Below are 18,271 nucleotides of genomic sequence, written 5' to 3' on the forward strand. Positions count from 1 at the left end.
ATATATTGACCATTTAATCACAAATGTATGCAAGAATGTTACAGATTTCCAGGCATATGGGTGCCAAAACCAAAGAAAAACAGCACAATTGTCTTAACAGTGGGTTGTGTGGACATGCACCTGATTAGACTTTCAACTCTAGTTCTATGTGCTCCCAAATTCCCTAAACCAGGGGTGGGCAACCGTGGCCCTCCAGCTGTTGTAGAACTACAAGTCCCATGAGGCATTGCAAAACTGACAGTTACAAGCATGACTCCCAAAGGCAGAATGGGACTTGTAGTTCAACAACAGCTGGAGGGCCACAGTTGCCCACTCATGCCCTAAACCATTCATTTACTGTGTAACTGTGTCATTCCACCTACCAATTAAGAGAGACCACCAAAGATGCACAAGCCACTTTATACCAATGATCAGACAAAACCTCACTGAGCAAATACACAAAATATTTTCATAAAAACTGCATCATATAAAAACATTCTATAGAAAAAAGGGGTTAGGTTTCTACAAGTACACAGCATGGAACAGCAAAAGAACATAAGCAACTTCTCAGAATCATAAAATATTTAATAAGGTATATTTTAGGGGATATACTGTGTATAAAATTTGAGATCACAATAGGAAGCTAGTTTAGACCCTCTCCAAGCTATAAATGTCACCCACTTGCAATGCTTTGCAGATTGTACTGCCACTGATACAAGGCTCTACTGAAGCATACAAAATTTCAACTAATATAAAAGTGGCTTTTTTTTGGAAAGACAAAAAATAAAATCACGTCGCTAGAGTGTATTGATTATCTCTAAGAGCAAAAAGAAAAAAGGGAAGAAGAAAAAAAAAAAAGAAAAAGCAAAAACACAGATTACATTACACTAATGTAGCAACAATGCATACATATTGTTCTCATTAGTAATATTAGTAGTCAGCTGGTATAAGGTACAAAATATAAAGCAGAGAGAAGCTCACAGTAATAAACTACAAATAAGCTTTGCAAAAGAATAGGGGGGAAAATGAAAGGAGTAAAAAGAAAAATAAAAACTGGAGTTTGCTGTTCTGTAATCTAATACAACTCTTTGTATTTAAGTGCTGTCAGTGTATGTTAAGCCCTTCCTTCATGAAAGGAGCCTGCAAGCCTTTTTCCTGCAACAAACTGTGGACCCTCTTGGCACTGGAGCAGAAAAATGTCATGAACCAGGAATGACTGAACATCGTTGGTGATGATCAGGTGATCAATTACTTGCTCTCGCTGTCCCCATGTATTCTCTTCCTCTGTCTTGAGGTAGTTAATACAAGCCAGACTGTAGGTGTGGTAGCCAGCATGTGAAGATGGTGTCCAAATCCATGGTCTTAGGAGACAGACTACCTTGGATATTGTGACAGTCGAGAACAGAAGACATGAAGACATGGGGGAAGAACATTTCCCTCTGATTTGAAGGTGGTGTTTTAATTCCACGCTGCCTGTTGGTCCAATATTCTTTTTTGTGATTTATTGAATCTGTCTTTATTTATAAAAAGTCAAAAAGAAAATTGCTGTGGGAGCACAACCAATCACCGTCCTTTGCTGTAGCCAGGAAAAAACTGGTCAAGCAGTGTTTGCAGGACCTTGTTTGGAACCATACTGTAAGTCTTTCCAAGGTCAAAGCGACATGCTGGACAGCTGTACACCTCTGCTCGAAAGGAACGTTGCAAACAGCTCTGAAACCAAAAAGTACAGTTGTTCAAAAATAGCTACTTCACAGTTTTAATTTTTCAAAGTTACTCATTCATCACTGGCAGCTACATATCTAAAATGACACTGTCACCTGCCCATTCACCATGTCTACTGATAGCCCACCTCCCAAGTAAGATATACCTACCCATCCACATCCCCTCACCACCTTCCTGCAACAGGAGTTCACCCTTTGTAAGCTCTGGTGTTGGATCTTATCCAGGCAGATGATATCCCTTCTCCAGAAGGAAAGTGACTGTTTCTCTATCAAAACCCAATATTAAACATTTATTAGAAAGCGGTCGCCATTACCACTGAACATTGGCCTATTTTTTCCAAGTCCTCAATTTCTAAGCACTGAACTATAAGGGGGCCACCTTTATGTCTCTCTTTATTCCAAGTTAGAGAGCATGGGGCAATATAGTGACAGCTGCATTTGCCCAAAGGGAATAGAGGACAGGAACAGGAAGGGGGCAGTATGCAGAAGGACAGCCCCTTCAAAAATGGTTGCGGTAGCGAATATCATGCTGGGTACTTTTACTTATCATCTTTGACCTAGACTAAACTTCAGTGCTTGAATGAGTTCTTTAAAACGGTTATAAGTGTATGACAAGCTAAAATATACCGAGATCCCATTTACCTGTACATACAACTGACAAAGAATAAAGCAGAATTGAATATTATGCATACAAAATAGAAATGGTTTACTCACTTTGCACACATTGTGGAGGCAGGCAGTTGTAATTGGCTGGTAAACTAACTCCTGGCAGCACACACACATAAACGTTTGCTCAACCTTTTTCAGAAATTTCTATAAAAAAGAATAAAAATAAATAAAAAATAAAATAAAAATAAATAAAAGTTAGGACATCTTAATTTGAAAGCAAGGTTCAGCACAGTGTGCACATGCTGCTTATTTCCATGTTCTGATAATGTAGGCCTCGTTCACACCATATGTGAAGAAAAACTGATGCACAGATTTCACAGATTACATCAGTTTTTCCTGAGTGCTTCAATGAGTTTATTACACATTACAGATTCCTGCACAGAAATAAAACTGCAAGAGATACTTGGGTTGTGGTGTGAACAGAGCAGAGAGAGAATTGATATTGTTGTGCCCTTGCAGAACGCATGCAGAAACACTGACATCTTTGCACCATGATGTGAACGAGCCCTAAAAGCTGAACTCCAGGTAAACAGCTAAACACGCAGCACAATGCCTATATAGCAAATATTTAAATCTAAGGGCTATCTGACCAAAAAGTACAGATAGTCCAGACACCAGCAATGGTGACCTAAATTTTCTACCATGCACCACAGCTATACAACTGGGTCACCTCCCTGCCACTGCCTGTTATTGTGCAAAGAAGAAGCAACACACTGATGAGCTCATCCTTCCATTCACTCATCATCAGTATGATCCTTGTCATCACATCTGATCGATCCCTACTGCTGGCCTTCCCACTTCTAGTCTTCCAGAGTTCTACTGTATATGTGACCTGCAAGCGGCTACACCAAGTCAAATCCAGTAGCATTTAGTACATCATGATCTACAGTCTACAGAAATTAGCTATGCTTTGTATTCAGATATATCTTACCTGGAAAATGATTTAAAATATTCTGAGAAATATGCACAATGCACACATACTAGTCAATACAATTATCTTGATTTCTAAAGTACACTAAAATAAAACATAGAACTATGTTTACTATTCATAAATTATTACCTTCAAGCTAAAGTTTGGGCATAACTGTTATTCAATTATTCCAAATGTCTTTTTTTTTTTTTTTTTTTAACATTTGTACCACTGCATATTCTTTTGGTAAAGAGTTAACCACCCACTGAATAAATTCCAGCTGAACAATTCCTAATCAGGTCTAACTCTGCTTTATGTTCTCTTTGTGTGACCGGCGGCTACTATTCACCCTGCCACCAGTTGTGTACAATCCTCTATGTAGTTCCAATTAGCAGGGAACATCAATGTAATCTCGAAACCAATTGCTGTTTTGGGCTAACCCAGACATCTTAGACTCCTGGTCTGACCCATCCTCATACCATGCATCAATTGACTGAAAGGCTAGGAGACTGGTTGTGTTTATAACTGCAAAATAGTTTGCTGATCACATTAACGTCCATCCACAATTACAATTCCCAGTTTCTCCAAGTGGTGCCGCACAATGAGATGCGACAAATTCATCTCCATGTACCTCCTCTGGGTGTCTGGCTGTAGCTGCTTTTTCTCTCACCATTGATGAAAGTATTTTTCTGCTAAATGGTGAAGCTTTAATATGAAAAAAAAAAAAAAATGAGCAAGTATTTATGCAATTTACTTGTATCCCGGAGTTCAGCTTACTATAATCAAGAACCTGTAGCTTGATGCAAATTTATTAGCAACACTTACAGGGCCCTCCTTTATGGAAGACAGAACCTCGTCCCACAGCTTCTGGTTTTGAGAGTCCTCTTTAATAAGCCAATTCTGCTGTTCCGTTAGTTGAAATGCTTCTCCACCCTTCTCCTTTTCCTTCTCCTTTTCCTTCTTCTCCCCTTCCTCTGAAAGCTTCACACTCTTAGATGGCAAGGTGTCTTCATTTGTGTCATCTGAAATCATTTTCAAAAACATAAAACGATTAAAAAGAAATGTACAATAAAAGGATTAAAACACTCTACACTTATAGAAAACACAGAACAGCAGACATACAAAGCCTGCAGCAGGAAGACCTAGTACACATTAGAAGGTGTAAGCATCATTAGAAAATGATGCCCCTCTAATGGTCAGAATCAGCTCTGAGCCAGTTTGAAATGTATGTCTAAACAGGATTAAGATGAGCTTGAAATGATAAAATATTGCTTATTTATAAAATGTTACATGCTGTACTGTAGGTATACATGAAATAGAAATATAAAGCATAGTGATTTAAAAATAATTCACAGCCACTCTTGCTTAAGACAAAGCCTCACTATAAGGACCTTGTAAACCTGCCGAAAAGAATTTTCAAATGTTTTATTAGTCCATTATATTGGTTATTAACAGCTTCCCACCCAGCCATTATATATAAAAACTCTCTTTTTTCCTTTGTATACAGTAGCAAAAAAAAAAAAAAAAGTGGCAAATAAATACCACCAAAAGAAAGTGGTTTAAAAAAACGAAAAAACTTTTGGGTGTGCATGACTGAGCAATTGTCAAAGTGTGACAGCACTGAAATCTGAAAAATGGCCTGGGCAGGAGGTGGAACAGTTTGGTCTTAAAGTGGTTAAACTTGATCAGCACGTGAAGATTAGGTAAAATAGACAAAAAAACAGGAGTCTTACAACATAAATTAAATGATCTTCTTCTTTTTCATAACATAGGCGATATCCCCATACCGAAGAGAACTGAAACCCTCTGTCTCGATACAAGTGACCCACTTATTCCTCACTTTAGAAACTGTGGGCTAAAATGTGCAAATTATTCCTAACCTGCATACATGCAAATCCCCATATAAACACACAAAGGAGCTAATTGGAAGAGATATACTGAACAAATTAGTGAAAGAAACTGAAGTCAAGACATAATTATTAAACCCCAATCTAAAATTAAAAGCAGCTTGAAAAAAAATTGCGGAATTATCGAGAAAGCATACCATCTTCAATATGCCTTTTCTGGTTTCCGTTGCTTTGGGTGCTGCTATATTTGGAGTTGCTACGGGTGCCATGGCTGTGCTCTGGGGTACTTGGTTTACTCTGGCTCCGGGAACTCTGATTCGATGAACTGGCTGGACTGCTTGGTTCAGATTTTGTAGGCGGTGGTTTCTTGACTTTTTTCTCTTTGTTAGCCATGGCTTCCAAATACCCCTCTGGAAACTATAGTAAATGCCCAAAAAAAATTTTTTATTTTATCATTTACCATAATCATAAATACCATGAAACCACTCACACAACCTGTATAAAAATGATCTGCTTTTACATGGGATTAGCACTTCAGCCTAAGTGAACTATATAGCTTTACAACCAAAACATTTTGGGCAGGCAAGATTTTATTGTAGAACGGACGCTTTATATTTCCTTTGTAACAAATAGGTCTACCTGCCTGCCAACAAAGTTTCTTCTGAATGTATACCAGGTTATATGCACCCACCGGCCACTTTATTAAGTACACCTGGTAAATAGCTTCGTAACACAAATTGCTAAAATCACATGACAGCAACTCAATGCATTTAGGCATGTAGACAAGGTAAAGGAAACTTGCTGAAGTTCAAACCGAGCATCAGAATGGAGAAGAAAGGGGATTTAAGTGACTTTTAACGTGGCATAGTTGGTGCCAGACGGGCTGGTCTGAGTATTTCAAAAACGGCTCATCTACTGGGATTTTCATGCACAACCATCTCTAGGGCTTACAGAGAATGGTCCGAAAAAAAAGAAAATATACAGTGAGTGGCAGTTGTGTGGATGAAAATGCCTTGTTGATGTCAGAAGAGAATGGGCAGATTGGTTGCTGTGACATTCAGATGGTAGGGTCAGAATTTGGTGTAAACAACATGAAAGCATGGATCCATCCTGCCTTGTATCAAAGGTTCAGAATGGTGGTGGTGGTGGTGTAATGGTGTGGGGGATATTTTCTTGGCACTAGTAAGGTGTACCTAATAAAGTTGCCAGTGAGTGTATGTGAATCTCAGTGTACATTCTCAACATGCCTTGGTACCAGAGAGAAAAAAATCCCAAACTACATCATCCAAGGGTCAGCTAATCAAGATGACCAAAGACACTGAACTTGGAAGAAGGCTGGTCGAAGATGGCACTCACATGGTTGGACAGGAGGCAAGTATAGTGAGATTAATTATGCTTCAAACTAAAGTATTTTCAACAAAAACAAAGTAATTCTGTAGGTCGTATGTTCATTAATTGATTATGTAGAATGTAGGATGAAATACACAGCTGAGAGTGGTTACTGTATTTTTCAGTCCAGAGTGTCTATTAAACCAAAAGAATAATACACACTGTGTCTCTGGTGTCACCTGTAAAGTCAGTCCAAGTTTTTTTGAGCGATCAATGCCTTCCGCAGTCCATGGGGCAGGCTCCAAGTCATCCCTCCGCAATAGGTATCTCCACACTAGGAACCCACACTTGCCTATTTCAGGCCAGTATTTTACCACCTATGCAACAAAAGGTCAGGCAGTATTCATAGTGTTTTTTTCACAACAAATGGATTCAGAAGTAGAAAATGTGCAATTTAAATGAACTTACACAAATAACTCTGCTTCATTTGCTTAACTTTGTTATGACAAATCAATAATGTATTTAATTCAACAACAGTCAACAACCTATCACCTGCAAAGCATTTTATAAATATAAAACTAAAATTAAATCAACAGTCTGATTGGTTATTACAGCCTTAAACTGCTACTATGAAATGTTTACTTATGTACTGCTCACACAAATAATCCTGACAAAAATCTGTCAATTTAAAGAAAAACAGTGAACACTTTTAGGTTAAATGGATTCACGGAGCGGTTTAAGCAGAGATATATAAACAGCAATTCTCATGGGGTTGAAGACCTTATAAATGCCATCATATCTGTTGCCATCTTCAGGGGCATATTTGCTGATTCTACGTCCCTTTGAGCTTCGGACTACGCGGACAGGCTTTCCAGCTCTCCAATTCTTAGACTCAGCTCCATCTTTATCATTCAGGGCCGCATCACAATTTAGGGCCAGGGCCCTAGAACGGGATGCAAAAAGATGAGAGCACAATAAATGTTGTGCATTATGAACTGCTTTACCAATCAAGTAACCTTCATAGTGTAAACATGTAAGCAATACCATACAATTGCCTAATGTAGCGTTTATTAATCATGTTAGGAATTCTTGTTTCTGAAGGAATATAGAAGTCCTTTTTACAAATTAATCCTAAATAAGTTTCTGACAAAACAGGTCATAATTAATACACAGTCTAACTTGTGCGCATTTATAGATAGCTATTGTAGGTAGTGATGTAAAGCTCCTGCCACCAAGATAAATGTATGTAGCATTTAGTAATAAAAGTAACCAAAGTTCTCAAATATATGGTAATGTATACACACTCATTGTAAATTTTGATTTACCAATTGATAAGAAAAGGAGGAGAATAGGTTAAACAATACATCAAATGATCATTATGAATCTATGATCGCCTGTTTAACTTAACCAAATTTAATTAAAAAAAAAAAAAGTGTTCAGATATGCTGGTAAGACTAAAAAAGACATACTGATAAAAGACCCATAGCTGTAACTTTGATAGCCAGCCATAAATGCTACATTTTATGTTCTGATATATGACGGAAAATGAATCACCACAGTGACTATTAAAAGGAATAACCTAAAGTAGAGAAAACAATCACAAAAACCTCAGTGGGCAACGTCTATTGAAAAACAAACCCATTGGTATCTTCTGCTTCTCTTGGCTGCAAGCTCCACAGGTATAGGATTTCTGGTATCTAGTAACGTTTATAATATAGCGGGTCTTAATCAAGAACTATAATTTAAAAAAAGAAGAACTTACTTTTATTTTGTGTTTCTAGGTTAAATCACACAAATAGCCCTGTGAGATAGCTTGATGCCTGATTTATTGACATACACTGTTATGTGCATGACAAATCCCAGCAACTTCTGTGAACACAGACAGGCCTGCAATTTATTTTAGCAACACAATTTGCACTAATATGCCCAGATGTACAACCCAGTGTCTGAATATGTGTGTGGCAATGTTGTTCCATGTGTGTGATAACCTACTGTAACTTTCCCTAAATAAATATAGGCTGTTCTGCACACATGTGAATATACACCAGGCATCAAGCTACATCTCTGAAGATATACAGGTAGGTAAACAATCAGGGGGAAGTGTACCATATGATGACACTACTTTCTCTCAAAGTTCTACTATTTAGATGGTTTATCAAACAACCATTTCATCACTCCGGTATATCAATATGTTGGTAGTGTGCCTCCTGGCATAAGTTCAGCATCTTTAGCTTTTTTTAACACTGTCCATAAGTGATAGTCTCTATCCACAGTACCCATGATTCTCATTACTGGGCAATTACCCTTTGGTGCTAAAGTGGTGTTCTTCTAATGCAGTCAAAGTCTAACCGCACCAAAAGCGCAAGGAAGCCAAGGAGCCCACAGGGGATTCTCTAAATAATCAATGACTATGGCATCCCCGGGTAGAAACCCCAAAAATAGCCAGTACACAAGGAGGTCCATGGCTTGCCTTTATAACAGTATATGATCTACAGTTTAGAAAGAAAATGTTGAATACACATCAGAAAAACTGTAATGTGCAATATGTATGAACTAGTAACTATTACCATAATGAACAATTGAATAAGATGATTCATTGTTAACCACTTGCCATCCGGCCACTGTATATAAACAGCCAGACGGTGGCAGTCCAGGGGCGGGTTGCCGTTCATAAACAGCGCCCGCCATTTTGGACTGTGCGCACTCCCTGGGAGCGTGCAGCACCACGATCCGGTGCCCGCTGTGTCCTCTGGACACAGTGGAACACCGATTGTCATACGGGACCTCTGTGCGAGGTCCCGATCATGTGATCACTGATTGGCCAATCAGTGATTACATGCAGAGTAGTAAGCAAGATGTGAAATTTGTGAATGATCACAGAGGTCACATGGTACAATGCTATTCACAACAGCCTTGTACCATGTGACAAGCTGTGACCAATCATAGCTCACACATTATTTCTCAATGGCTGCAAGAATGCAGCCAGAGAGAAGGAGAAATGATTAATTTTACAGCCTTTATGGGTGTAAAAGCAATCAGTGTAAAAAAAAAAAATTTTCATCACCCCCCACAAGTAGTACAGTGTCACCATAGTGACACTGTACTGCTAGGGTGACAGTATGTAAAAAAAAAATTATAATTTTTGGTTATAAACTAATTTGGGTTTTTTTTTTTTACTAAAAAGATAACTGAATAAATTTTGGCCAAGACTTATGATGAAATATTATTTATTTGCAAAATTTTTATAAGAAATACACTTTTTTTTCAAAATGTTTGGACTTTTTCATTTATATAGCCAAAAAAAAAAAAAAAATCCCAGTGGTGAATAAATACCAACAAAATAAAGCTTTACCTGTCTCAAAAAATGCTAAAAAATTCATATGGGTACTGTCGCAAAAGCGCGCATCAGAGATGGACGCGGTTCAACCATTTTGGTTTCAACCTCCATCTTGGCGAAGGGACTAACCATCCTAAAATATATTTTCCCTCATCCTCCCCCCTTTCCTCTCTGTTCAGCCACAGTGACATCTGGTTGTGGGTCACTGGCAGGCTAGAGCAGCAGGGGGCCCAGAGCTACAAAGCCCCCCCAGAGAGACAGAGCCTCTCTGCCCAAGAACCTGTGTAATTTCTCACCTCGTAACAGAGATAAGGCAGCTTTCCCAGGAATTGAAAGAGGTTTTAACCTCATAAAACCTAGCAGTGTAGGTGACAGAATTAAATGAACATTCCTCAAATCAATTTTTATTCTATGTCTCATATCTTGGAATATGAGAGACATACATAAAAGCAAGACATATCATTGGATAGGCGATGAGCAGGCGAATCGTTTAATAGGTCACTCAACGTGTTTCGCACGCTTAGGGAAGCAGAAACATAGATCTTGTGAACCGTGCAGCATATAATTTCATAATTCATATCTAAATAATCCTCAGACTTGTCTGTGTAATAATATACCTGCGAGGGGACTATCGCTCGTGCAGCTGAGAAGCTATAGACCAGAATATGAATTATGAAAGATGTTGGTTCTAATTTAGGGTTCCGCCCGATGATCCCTCCCTCCACATGCACAGTTTGCGCGCTTGTAGAGCCGAGCTGCGGCGCGATCTGTCACCGGCCGTGTACCTCGGACACGGCCGACGACAGATCTGAGTACCAGCCCCGTGGCCAGTACCATGTGATCTGCTGTGACCAATCACAGCAGGTCACATGACAGTTATATACAATGGATGGCTTTATTCATGCCATCCTTTGTATACTAGTGTGCCTAGCTGTGAATAATCACAGCGATCACATGCACAAGCTGTGCCAATCACAGCCCAGCTGTGTCATGTGATTAGCCATGGCCAAAATCACAGCTAGGCACACTAGTATACAAAAAAAACCCTGAATGAATCGATGTCATTCAGGTAAATGCTTGCTTATAGTAAAGTAATTCTTTGCTATCAGTAAATTGTGTAAAAAAAAAAAAAAAATACTGAGCACTTCCCCAAAGTAGTACAATGTACTACTTTGGTCATAGTGAAATATGAAAACAAAATATTAAAAGAAAAAAAAATGTAATAAAAAATTAAAAATAAAAAAAGTATATTTTTTTTCCATACTGTCACCAGTGTCCCTGATCACCACCATGCCAGTTATATGATGATGCTGTACTGCACTGGTGACAGTATGTAAAAAACAAAAATGGTGAAAATACTTTTAATTTTTTCATTTTCCAAAAAATGACAAAAAAAATACAACTTCAAAAAACTCGCCATGCCTCTTATGAAGTACGTCGGATTGTCTACTTTGCAAAAAGGGGTCATTTGGGGGATATCTGTACTGTTCTGACATTCTTGGACCTCAAGAAATTAGATTGGCCGTCAGTAATCCAGGATTGATCAATATTCAGATATATCCCATAGTTTGTGAACTTTCCTACAAACTATAAAATACATCCTAATTTGGGTTATTTTCACCAAAGACATGTAGCAGAATACATCTTGGCCTAAATTTATGAAGAACAATTATTTATTTTTAAACTTTTATAACAGAAACAAAGAAAAATGTGTTTTTTTTTTAATTTTTGGTCTTTTTTTGTTCATTTAGCAAAAAATAAAAACCCCACTGGTGATTAAATACCACCAAAAGAAAGCTCAAGTTGTGTGAAGAAAATTATAAAATTTTAGTTTAGCCAAGGCATGAAGAGAAAATCCTCAGAAAATTACTTTGCAAAACACTGAACAGACTGCAGTTGACCTGTTTCCCCATCCAGCTCTTACACTCTGCTTCCTAATCTCTCCATTCTGTAATATTTTGTAAATTAAGAATGGTTTCAGAAATAGAAATGCTAGTTTTTTTTAAGTAAATGAACAGAAGAGAAATCCAAAACAAATCAATATTTGGTGTGACTACCCTTTGCCTTTCAACAAAGCATCATATCTTCTAGGTACACTTGCACACAGTTTTTGAAGGAATTTGGCAGGTAGGTTTATCCAAACATTTTGGAGAACTAACCACAGATGGTAGTTATTGACAATCAGGGAGGCATGCGATTGGCCCAAAATGTATTTTGCAGCAGGATGACACCAAGTATACAGCCAATGTCATTAAGAACTATCTTTCAGCGTAAAGAACAAGGAGTCCTGGAAGTGATGGTTTGGCCCCCACTGAGCCCTGATCTCAACATCATGGAGTCTGTCTGGGATTATATGAAGAGACAGAAGGATTTGAGGCAGCCTACATCCACAGAAGATCTGTGGCTAGTTCTCCAATATGTTTGGAACAACCTATCTGCTGAGTTCCTTCAAAAACTGTGTTCAAATGTACCTCAAAAAATTGATGCTGGTTTGAAGCCAAGGAGTAGTCACACCAAATATTCATTTGATTTAGATTTTTCTTCTGTTCGCTCACTTTGCATTTTCTAAATTGATAAAAACAATTAAAATATATATTTTTGAAGGCATTCTTACTTTACACCACTCCTGCTAATTCTAAACCTACATGCCAACAAAACCTCCACTAACTTCTGGAGATATATCCTCAAGTCCTGGGCCTTCAACACTTAACTTTAACCAACACACCCAGTACCCCCCCCATCCTCCGACTGCAGCCGCAATCCAGACAATCTGGTTTCTATTTCTCTTCTTCCCAAAACCAGCCTCCCCTTTTCCTGTGCCTTTTGGAATGTCGGCTGGCTGTCTGTAACTCTCTCAACTGTCCATGACCTTTTCATCACTAATCACTTTATCCTAGACCTGTATAAATCTTCTTTGATGGCTTCTCTGCCTGCCTACACTACGTTCTCTCTTCTGAAGTTCCCACAATCATTCTTGGTGACTTCAATATCCCTGTTAACATGAACACTCCAGCTACTTCTAAACCTCTCAGTCTACCTCCTCTTTTGACCTAAAACAGTGGACACATGCTTCTACTCACTCTGATGGCAACTTCCTTGACACTCCTACCTCTGAACTCTGTGTAACTTCTCCGACAAGCCTTTTCCCCTGTCTGATCACTACCTTATTAGCGTCACTTTTTCCTTTGTCTTTCCCCCTTCTTTCCCTCCAACCTCCTTACCCGTAAAAACCATCACCCTAACCCTTCTCTTTCTCAATTTTGCAGCAGACTGTCTATGACAAAATCTCACCCCTGTCCTGCCTCAACTTAGCCACTTCTGTCTACAACAGTTCACTGTCATCCTACCTGAACACATTAGGCCCCCTCACTAAACAAAGAATCAGGCCCTGAGCGGTACAACCCTAGCAAACAGACAACACCAAAAGTCTCAAAACCGAAGCGGTGCTCTTGAGCATCTGTGATGTAAGACCAAATCGCAGCAATCAGCCCTGTAGCTATTGTTAAAATCTGTCCTGTAAAAATGCAATTCCTGCGTCCAGGAAGAAAGAGGCAGCACTCTCTTAAGTGCAGTATGAAAGCTTTTAATGGATAAAAAGTGTAGTAATACAGGCCACTCACAAAGCACAAGTAGGTTTGCGCTTGTAAATTAATAAGTATCCACTGTAGTGAAGGAGTGTGAAGCCTCTGGATGATGGTGGTCACCGGCATTTGGTGGTGGTGGTGCTGGTGGCCTCCAGCACATCCTTCTAGTTTCAGGATTCCCTCAGTTGAGACGTCACTTCCGGTCACGTGATGGCGGGGCTTGGCGCACGTTCAAAGCATGCGTGCTCCCTCATCAGGCCAGCCTGATGAGTGAGCACGCATGCTTTGAACGCGCGCCAGGCCAGCTTTTACTCTTTGACCATCCTCTGGAACTCCTTACCACCATCTGTCTATCTCCTACTCTATCCATCATTAGGGGATCGTGGAAAACCCATCTCTTCAGGGAAGCCTATCCTGCTTCTAACTAATAAACTACTTTTAATTTCTCCTTCAGCTCATCCCAGACAATTATTACTTTTTTATATCACTTGACTCTCTTGATAAGCTTATAAGCTCTATTGAGCAGGGCCTTCTGATTCCTCTTATATTGTAACTGTATTGTCTGCCTTCATTTTGTAAAGCACTGCACAAACTGTTGATGCTATATAAATCCTGTATAATAATAATAATAATAATAATACTGGCTTATGTATTTACCGCCTGTTTTAAGAGCACCTAAAGTAAAATAAATCACAAGTATAAAAAAAAAAACAACCAAGATTCCATTTGTAGGTCCAGTAAACCTGGCAACATTTTGTTTGTAATAACATTTTTGCATTTTACCATTGTACTTGTTTGATAAATTAAGAGAATTATCATTTTTGTCCTCCTTTGCCTGAGGTATACCAATACACTTTTACATAATTATTAAAGAAAGGAAAAAAAAACCCCAAAACACCATTTAAAAAAATGTACAAACTTATATAAGAAACAAAATATGTAAGGCAAAACTGACCCAAAACCGTTAACCCTTTTATGACTGGAGATAAAGGACAAGTTCACCTTTTGCTAAAAAATAACAAATGCACATTTTTTTTTCTGCTCTCCTGCAGGGCTGTCAGTATACCTGCTTGCCTGTATGGGATATACTGACAGAAAGATTCAATGAACTTTCACAGCGCTCCATAGCGCCGTGGAAGTTCATTGAGAACTGCAAGCCAACAGCTGTTAAGGCTGTTGGGACTTGTAGTTTCTCATTCGTAGAGGATTGTGAATGAGTGACACGGCCAGGCAGCCATGTTTTTTTTTTTTTTTTAATTTTGACAGATAGAGGGAGAAGATCTCCCACTAGCTGTCAAAGAGGGGGAGAATGGGCTGGTCTATTCATAACATGTTACACCCTGAATATGGGTGTAACATGTAACAGGTTATGAAAGGTGAACTTACCCTTTAATGTCTAGATACCCAGGTCAAAATTAGCAGTGTCAACAATACAACTTTGACAGCCAGTAATAGACACAGAGAAGGAGAGAAGCTGAATGTAAGAGATGCATCCTAAAAAGTTTGAAGTTTTTTAAGATGACTCTTGTTATATTCAGAAGTGGTTAGAGTCATTCACTATATCTGGGCACATTCATTTTTCCATGGAAGGAACTAACCTGTTCATATGAGTCAACGTCTGATCAAATGAATGTTCTCCAATTCTTTTGTTCCCAGAAAGATCCCGACCACCACTGCCAGTGTATGTGAACTCATCACCCCGATCCTAAGAAAGAGGAAATTGTGTCTTGTTTCAGTGATTCTGCTAACGTTAAAATATTGGATTTTATTTTACTAGCAATCTAGGATGGGCAGTCCCCAAGTGCTGAATCTTAAGAACAGAAACCATGTTACACTAGTCTGACCTAATCAGATATAATCATCAAATTCTGATAGGCTGCTATGAATTACTGCACCTAAAGCTCCAGGTATGAACTTTATTGCATATCTACATTGGTTCTAGGGGCGTAGATAAGGAGGGGGCCTTTGAAATTTCCACTCGCCCGCGAGTGGAAATAAGGTGGGGGCGGTGAGCAGTGCCGGGACCAAAGGTGCGTGGGAGGGGTGGCGGTGGGGGAGGTGACAAGAAGCAATCTCCTGTATGGCTTTCAATAAAGCAGCTGGAAGCCGTGGGAGGGAGAGGAGGAGAAGCGGTAAAAATGCAGCTCAGCTGCCAGATGAATCACCCCCCCCCCAAAAAAAAAATTAACTACAGCCTTGATTGGTTCAGCTTGGAGCCGTCTCCCATCTGAACACATTGCCCAGAGTGTGGGGTTCACTAGTTAGGCACTGCAGCCATTCAGAGAACACCAAGGTTTTTTTTTGGACGAGGTGGAGAGGAGGGGCAGTGGTCATTACCTCATCCAACAACTTTGTATTCATGAAAAAAAAAAATTAAAAAGTAAAAGACATTCCTTGATAGGCGGCAGCGAGCAGCCCTCTGTGACTAGTGTGCAGTACGAATGCCGCTCAGCACAGGACCCAAAAGAGCACTGTTCTCACTGTAGTAGTGCTATTACAATGATTGTAAGCTCCCTCAGGGGACCCTCAGGTATGAGACATCAACACTTGCATGGGTCCAGGATGGATCATACCTGAAGTTCAGCTTTAAAATTAAAGCTCTTTACTTAGCCAATCAGGTGAGCTGCATGCAAATACAAGCAAATCGCTGATCAGAATAGAAAGCAGACACATAACCTCATCAGTCTTCTGCTGTTCTTTCACTTCCCAGTCAGCAGGCTGGAGGTAGGTAATATTAAACTAACAAAGAAAGTGGTGTTATGTGGCCTGGATTTTATGAGTAAATCTCAGAACCGGATGCACAGAAACACAAATCCTTTGAAAAGTAAAACAGCAGGCATGTTTTTTCATATGTGGATTTAGACATTTACCTGGAGTTTAGCTTTCTAAATATAACCATAAGTCATATATAGGTGAATTATTTTGCCACACACCACCTCCTCTTGGGCTGAAGGTTTGAAGTGTGATTAATTTATCCGTCTCAGTATGTGATCCAAAAAAAAAAGTGAATTACTTAAAGTAACTAAAGGCAACACATTTTATTTCATTTTTCATAGAGTAAGGAAGGCTTATAACCTGTCAGGTTTTTTTTTGCCATCTGTGTCCCAATGGGTAGATTTCTCTCCACTTCCTGTCCCATAGCCAAAACAGGAAGAGAGAGGAAACACTGAGAATGCCAGGGTGTCAACAGGGTCATCAAGTGTCCTGTTGGAAGATTTCCTTTCTATTAAGGTTCTGATGCCAACTCAAAATTTCGGCTTTTCTTTTACATTCACTTTCAATGATAACGGGAAACAGGACATATAGTAAGGGTGAGACAGCAATAAAAATGGACATAAACAGGGTTATAATTCCACTCTATCCAAAAGAAAAAAAAAAAAAAAAAAAAAGAAAAAGAAAAGTTTTGCCTTTAGTTGCACTTGAAATTTGCAAGTAAAGAGGGTCCTAGAGTTATTCTCACTTACATTATTGTTAATACAAATTCTTGCTCGTCTCATTTTTGAATATGTTTTTTACTATACAGTACAGAAAGCCCTACGGGAGGGGCTGTTACCATCTGTGATTGTTACCAATATGAGGTTTATGTAAAATCTCTATTGTCAGATGTTACACACCTCTTAGTAGGTTATAAGTAAAAGGTGAGTGTGTGTGATCTATCCGTTTATCCACCTGTCTGCATCTGTGATTGCTTCTGGGGGATGTGGGAATGTAAATAATTGAATATACAAAATGCAAGGATGTTTTCTATTGGTTCCAGCTGATATGCTAAATAAATCATAGGCTGGGAGAATTTATGTAGCCAGGTCAATGCCAGGTTTGTTTATCTAAACAATGGAAGCAAATTCTTATCTCCAGATAGCAGCTTCAAAGCTTTCACTTGTTTACATAAACTATAGTGATGACCAACTTTGTGGTGCATAACTTGACCTGGGACAGCCCAGTAATGCTGTACATTTAAATCTCCCCTTCAAAAATTTAGACAGCTAGCTCAATAAACCTTTACATATTTATATAGAAAAATAGTTAGTCTGGTTGAAAAAAAGACAAGTCCATCTAGTTCAACCAATAAAAGGGAAAAAATAAATGTATACAATCCTATACCCACAGATGATAGAGAGGAAGAAAAAATAACCCAACACATGATCCAATCCAGCAGGGAATTCCTTCTTGATCCCCCAAGAGGCAATCCGATATTCCCTGGATCAACTTTACCTATAAATATTAGTATCCAGTTATATTGTGGACATTTAGGAAATACAGGCCTTTTTATTTTGCACAAAAAGGATTGTGATTTTGGTAACAAATCCTTGATAGTATACAATCCTCAGAGGACCACAGTAATTTGATTAGGTATGTAAAGGATGCCCACCAATCAGCATCTCGCAGGGTTGCTCTACGGAAGCTGGCTCTACATTAAAAGCAGCACTGCAGGGGAAAATGTGTCCTTTTGATTACCAGAAATTAGCGAATGGGGCCCACATGCCCAATTAACTGGTAGATACTGAATATATCCTGGAATTTACACATGATAGTCTTGTTTTCTCAGTTTTTATAGTTAATACTGAGTGATGGCATGCTTGATAATTCCCTTGTATATCAATAGATTGCTTTGGGTCTTTTTACTGTATAGCAATACATTTCTGTTGTTGTGTTCAAGCTTTAACTCAAATCTCAGAACCCTATTACCAAAAGTGTGTACATGTTGAGGTTTATATAGCAGTCGTATCTCAAGGTATATCATTTCAGGTGACAAATAATCACTGCCTGTTATATTATTGAAACAATAGAATGTACAAAATTTTGGATGGTAATATGGTCCGTAAATGTCACCTAGAACCTGTACTGAAACACGTTAAAAAAAAACAAAAAACAAATCTCTTAAGTACCATTGTCTA

The 18,271-nt window shown here is 38.8% G+C and overlaps 1 protein-coding gene across 1 annotated transcript in view; it reads right to left on the reverse strand.

Moving 5' to 3' along the window:
- Positions 1 to 380: 380 nt before the first annotated feature.
- UHRF2 (ubiquitin like with PHD and ring finger domains 2) overlaps positions 381 to 18,271 on the reverse strand; it is a 135,483-nt gene continuing 117,592 nt past the window's right edge. The window contains exons 10-16 of the mRNA XM_089678134.1: positions 14,975 to 15,081; positions 7,236 to 7,398; positions 6,695 to 6,832; positions 5,324 to 5,543; positions 4,105 to 4,301; positions 2,415 to 2,513; positions 381 to 1,689 (exon numbers count right to left, since the gene is read on the reverse strand). Of these exons, the coding sequence (XP_089534260.1) occupies positions 1,543 to 1,689; positions 2,415 to 2,513; positions 4,105 to 4,301; positions 5,324 to 5,543; positions 6,695 to 6,832; positions 7,236 to 7,398; positions 14,975 to 15,081 (1,071 nt within the window). The 3' untranslated portion in view covers positions 381 to 1,542. The remainder of the gene's footprint in view (positions 1,690 to 2,414; positions 2,514 to 4,104; positions 4,302 to 5,323; positions 5,544 to 6,694; positions 6,833 to 7,235; positions 7,399 to 14,974; positions 15,082 to 18,271) is intronic.

The sequence above is a fragment of the Staurois parvus genome, unplaced genomic scaffold, assembly GCF_062004578.1.
Source record: "Staurois parvus isolate SC_StPar_1 unplaced genomic scaffold, SC_StPar_1.0 ptg000198l, whole genome shotgun sequence".
Classification (NCBI taxonomy): domain Eukaryota; kingdom Metazoa; phylum Chordata; class Amphibia; order Anura; family Ranidae; genus Staurois; species Staurois parvus.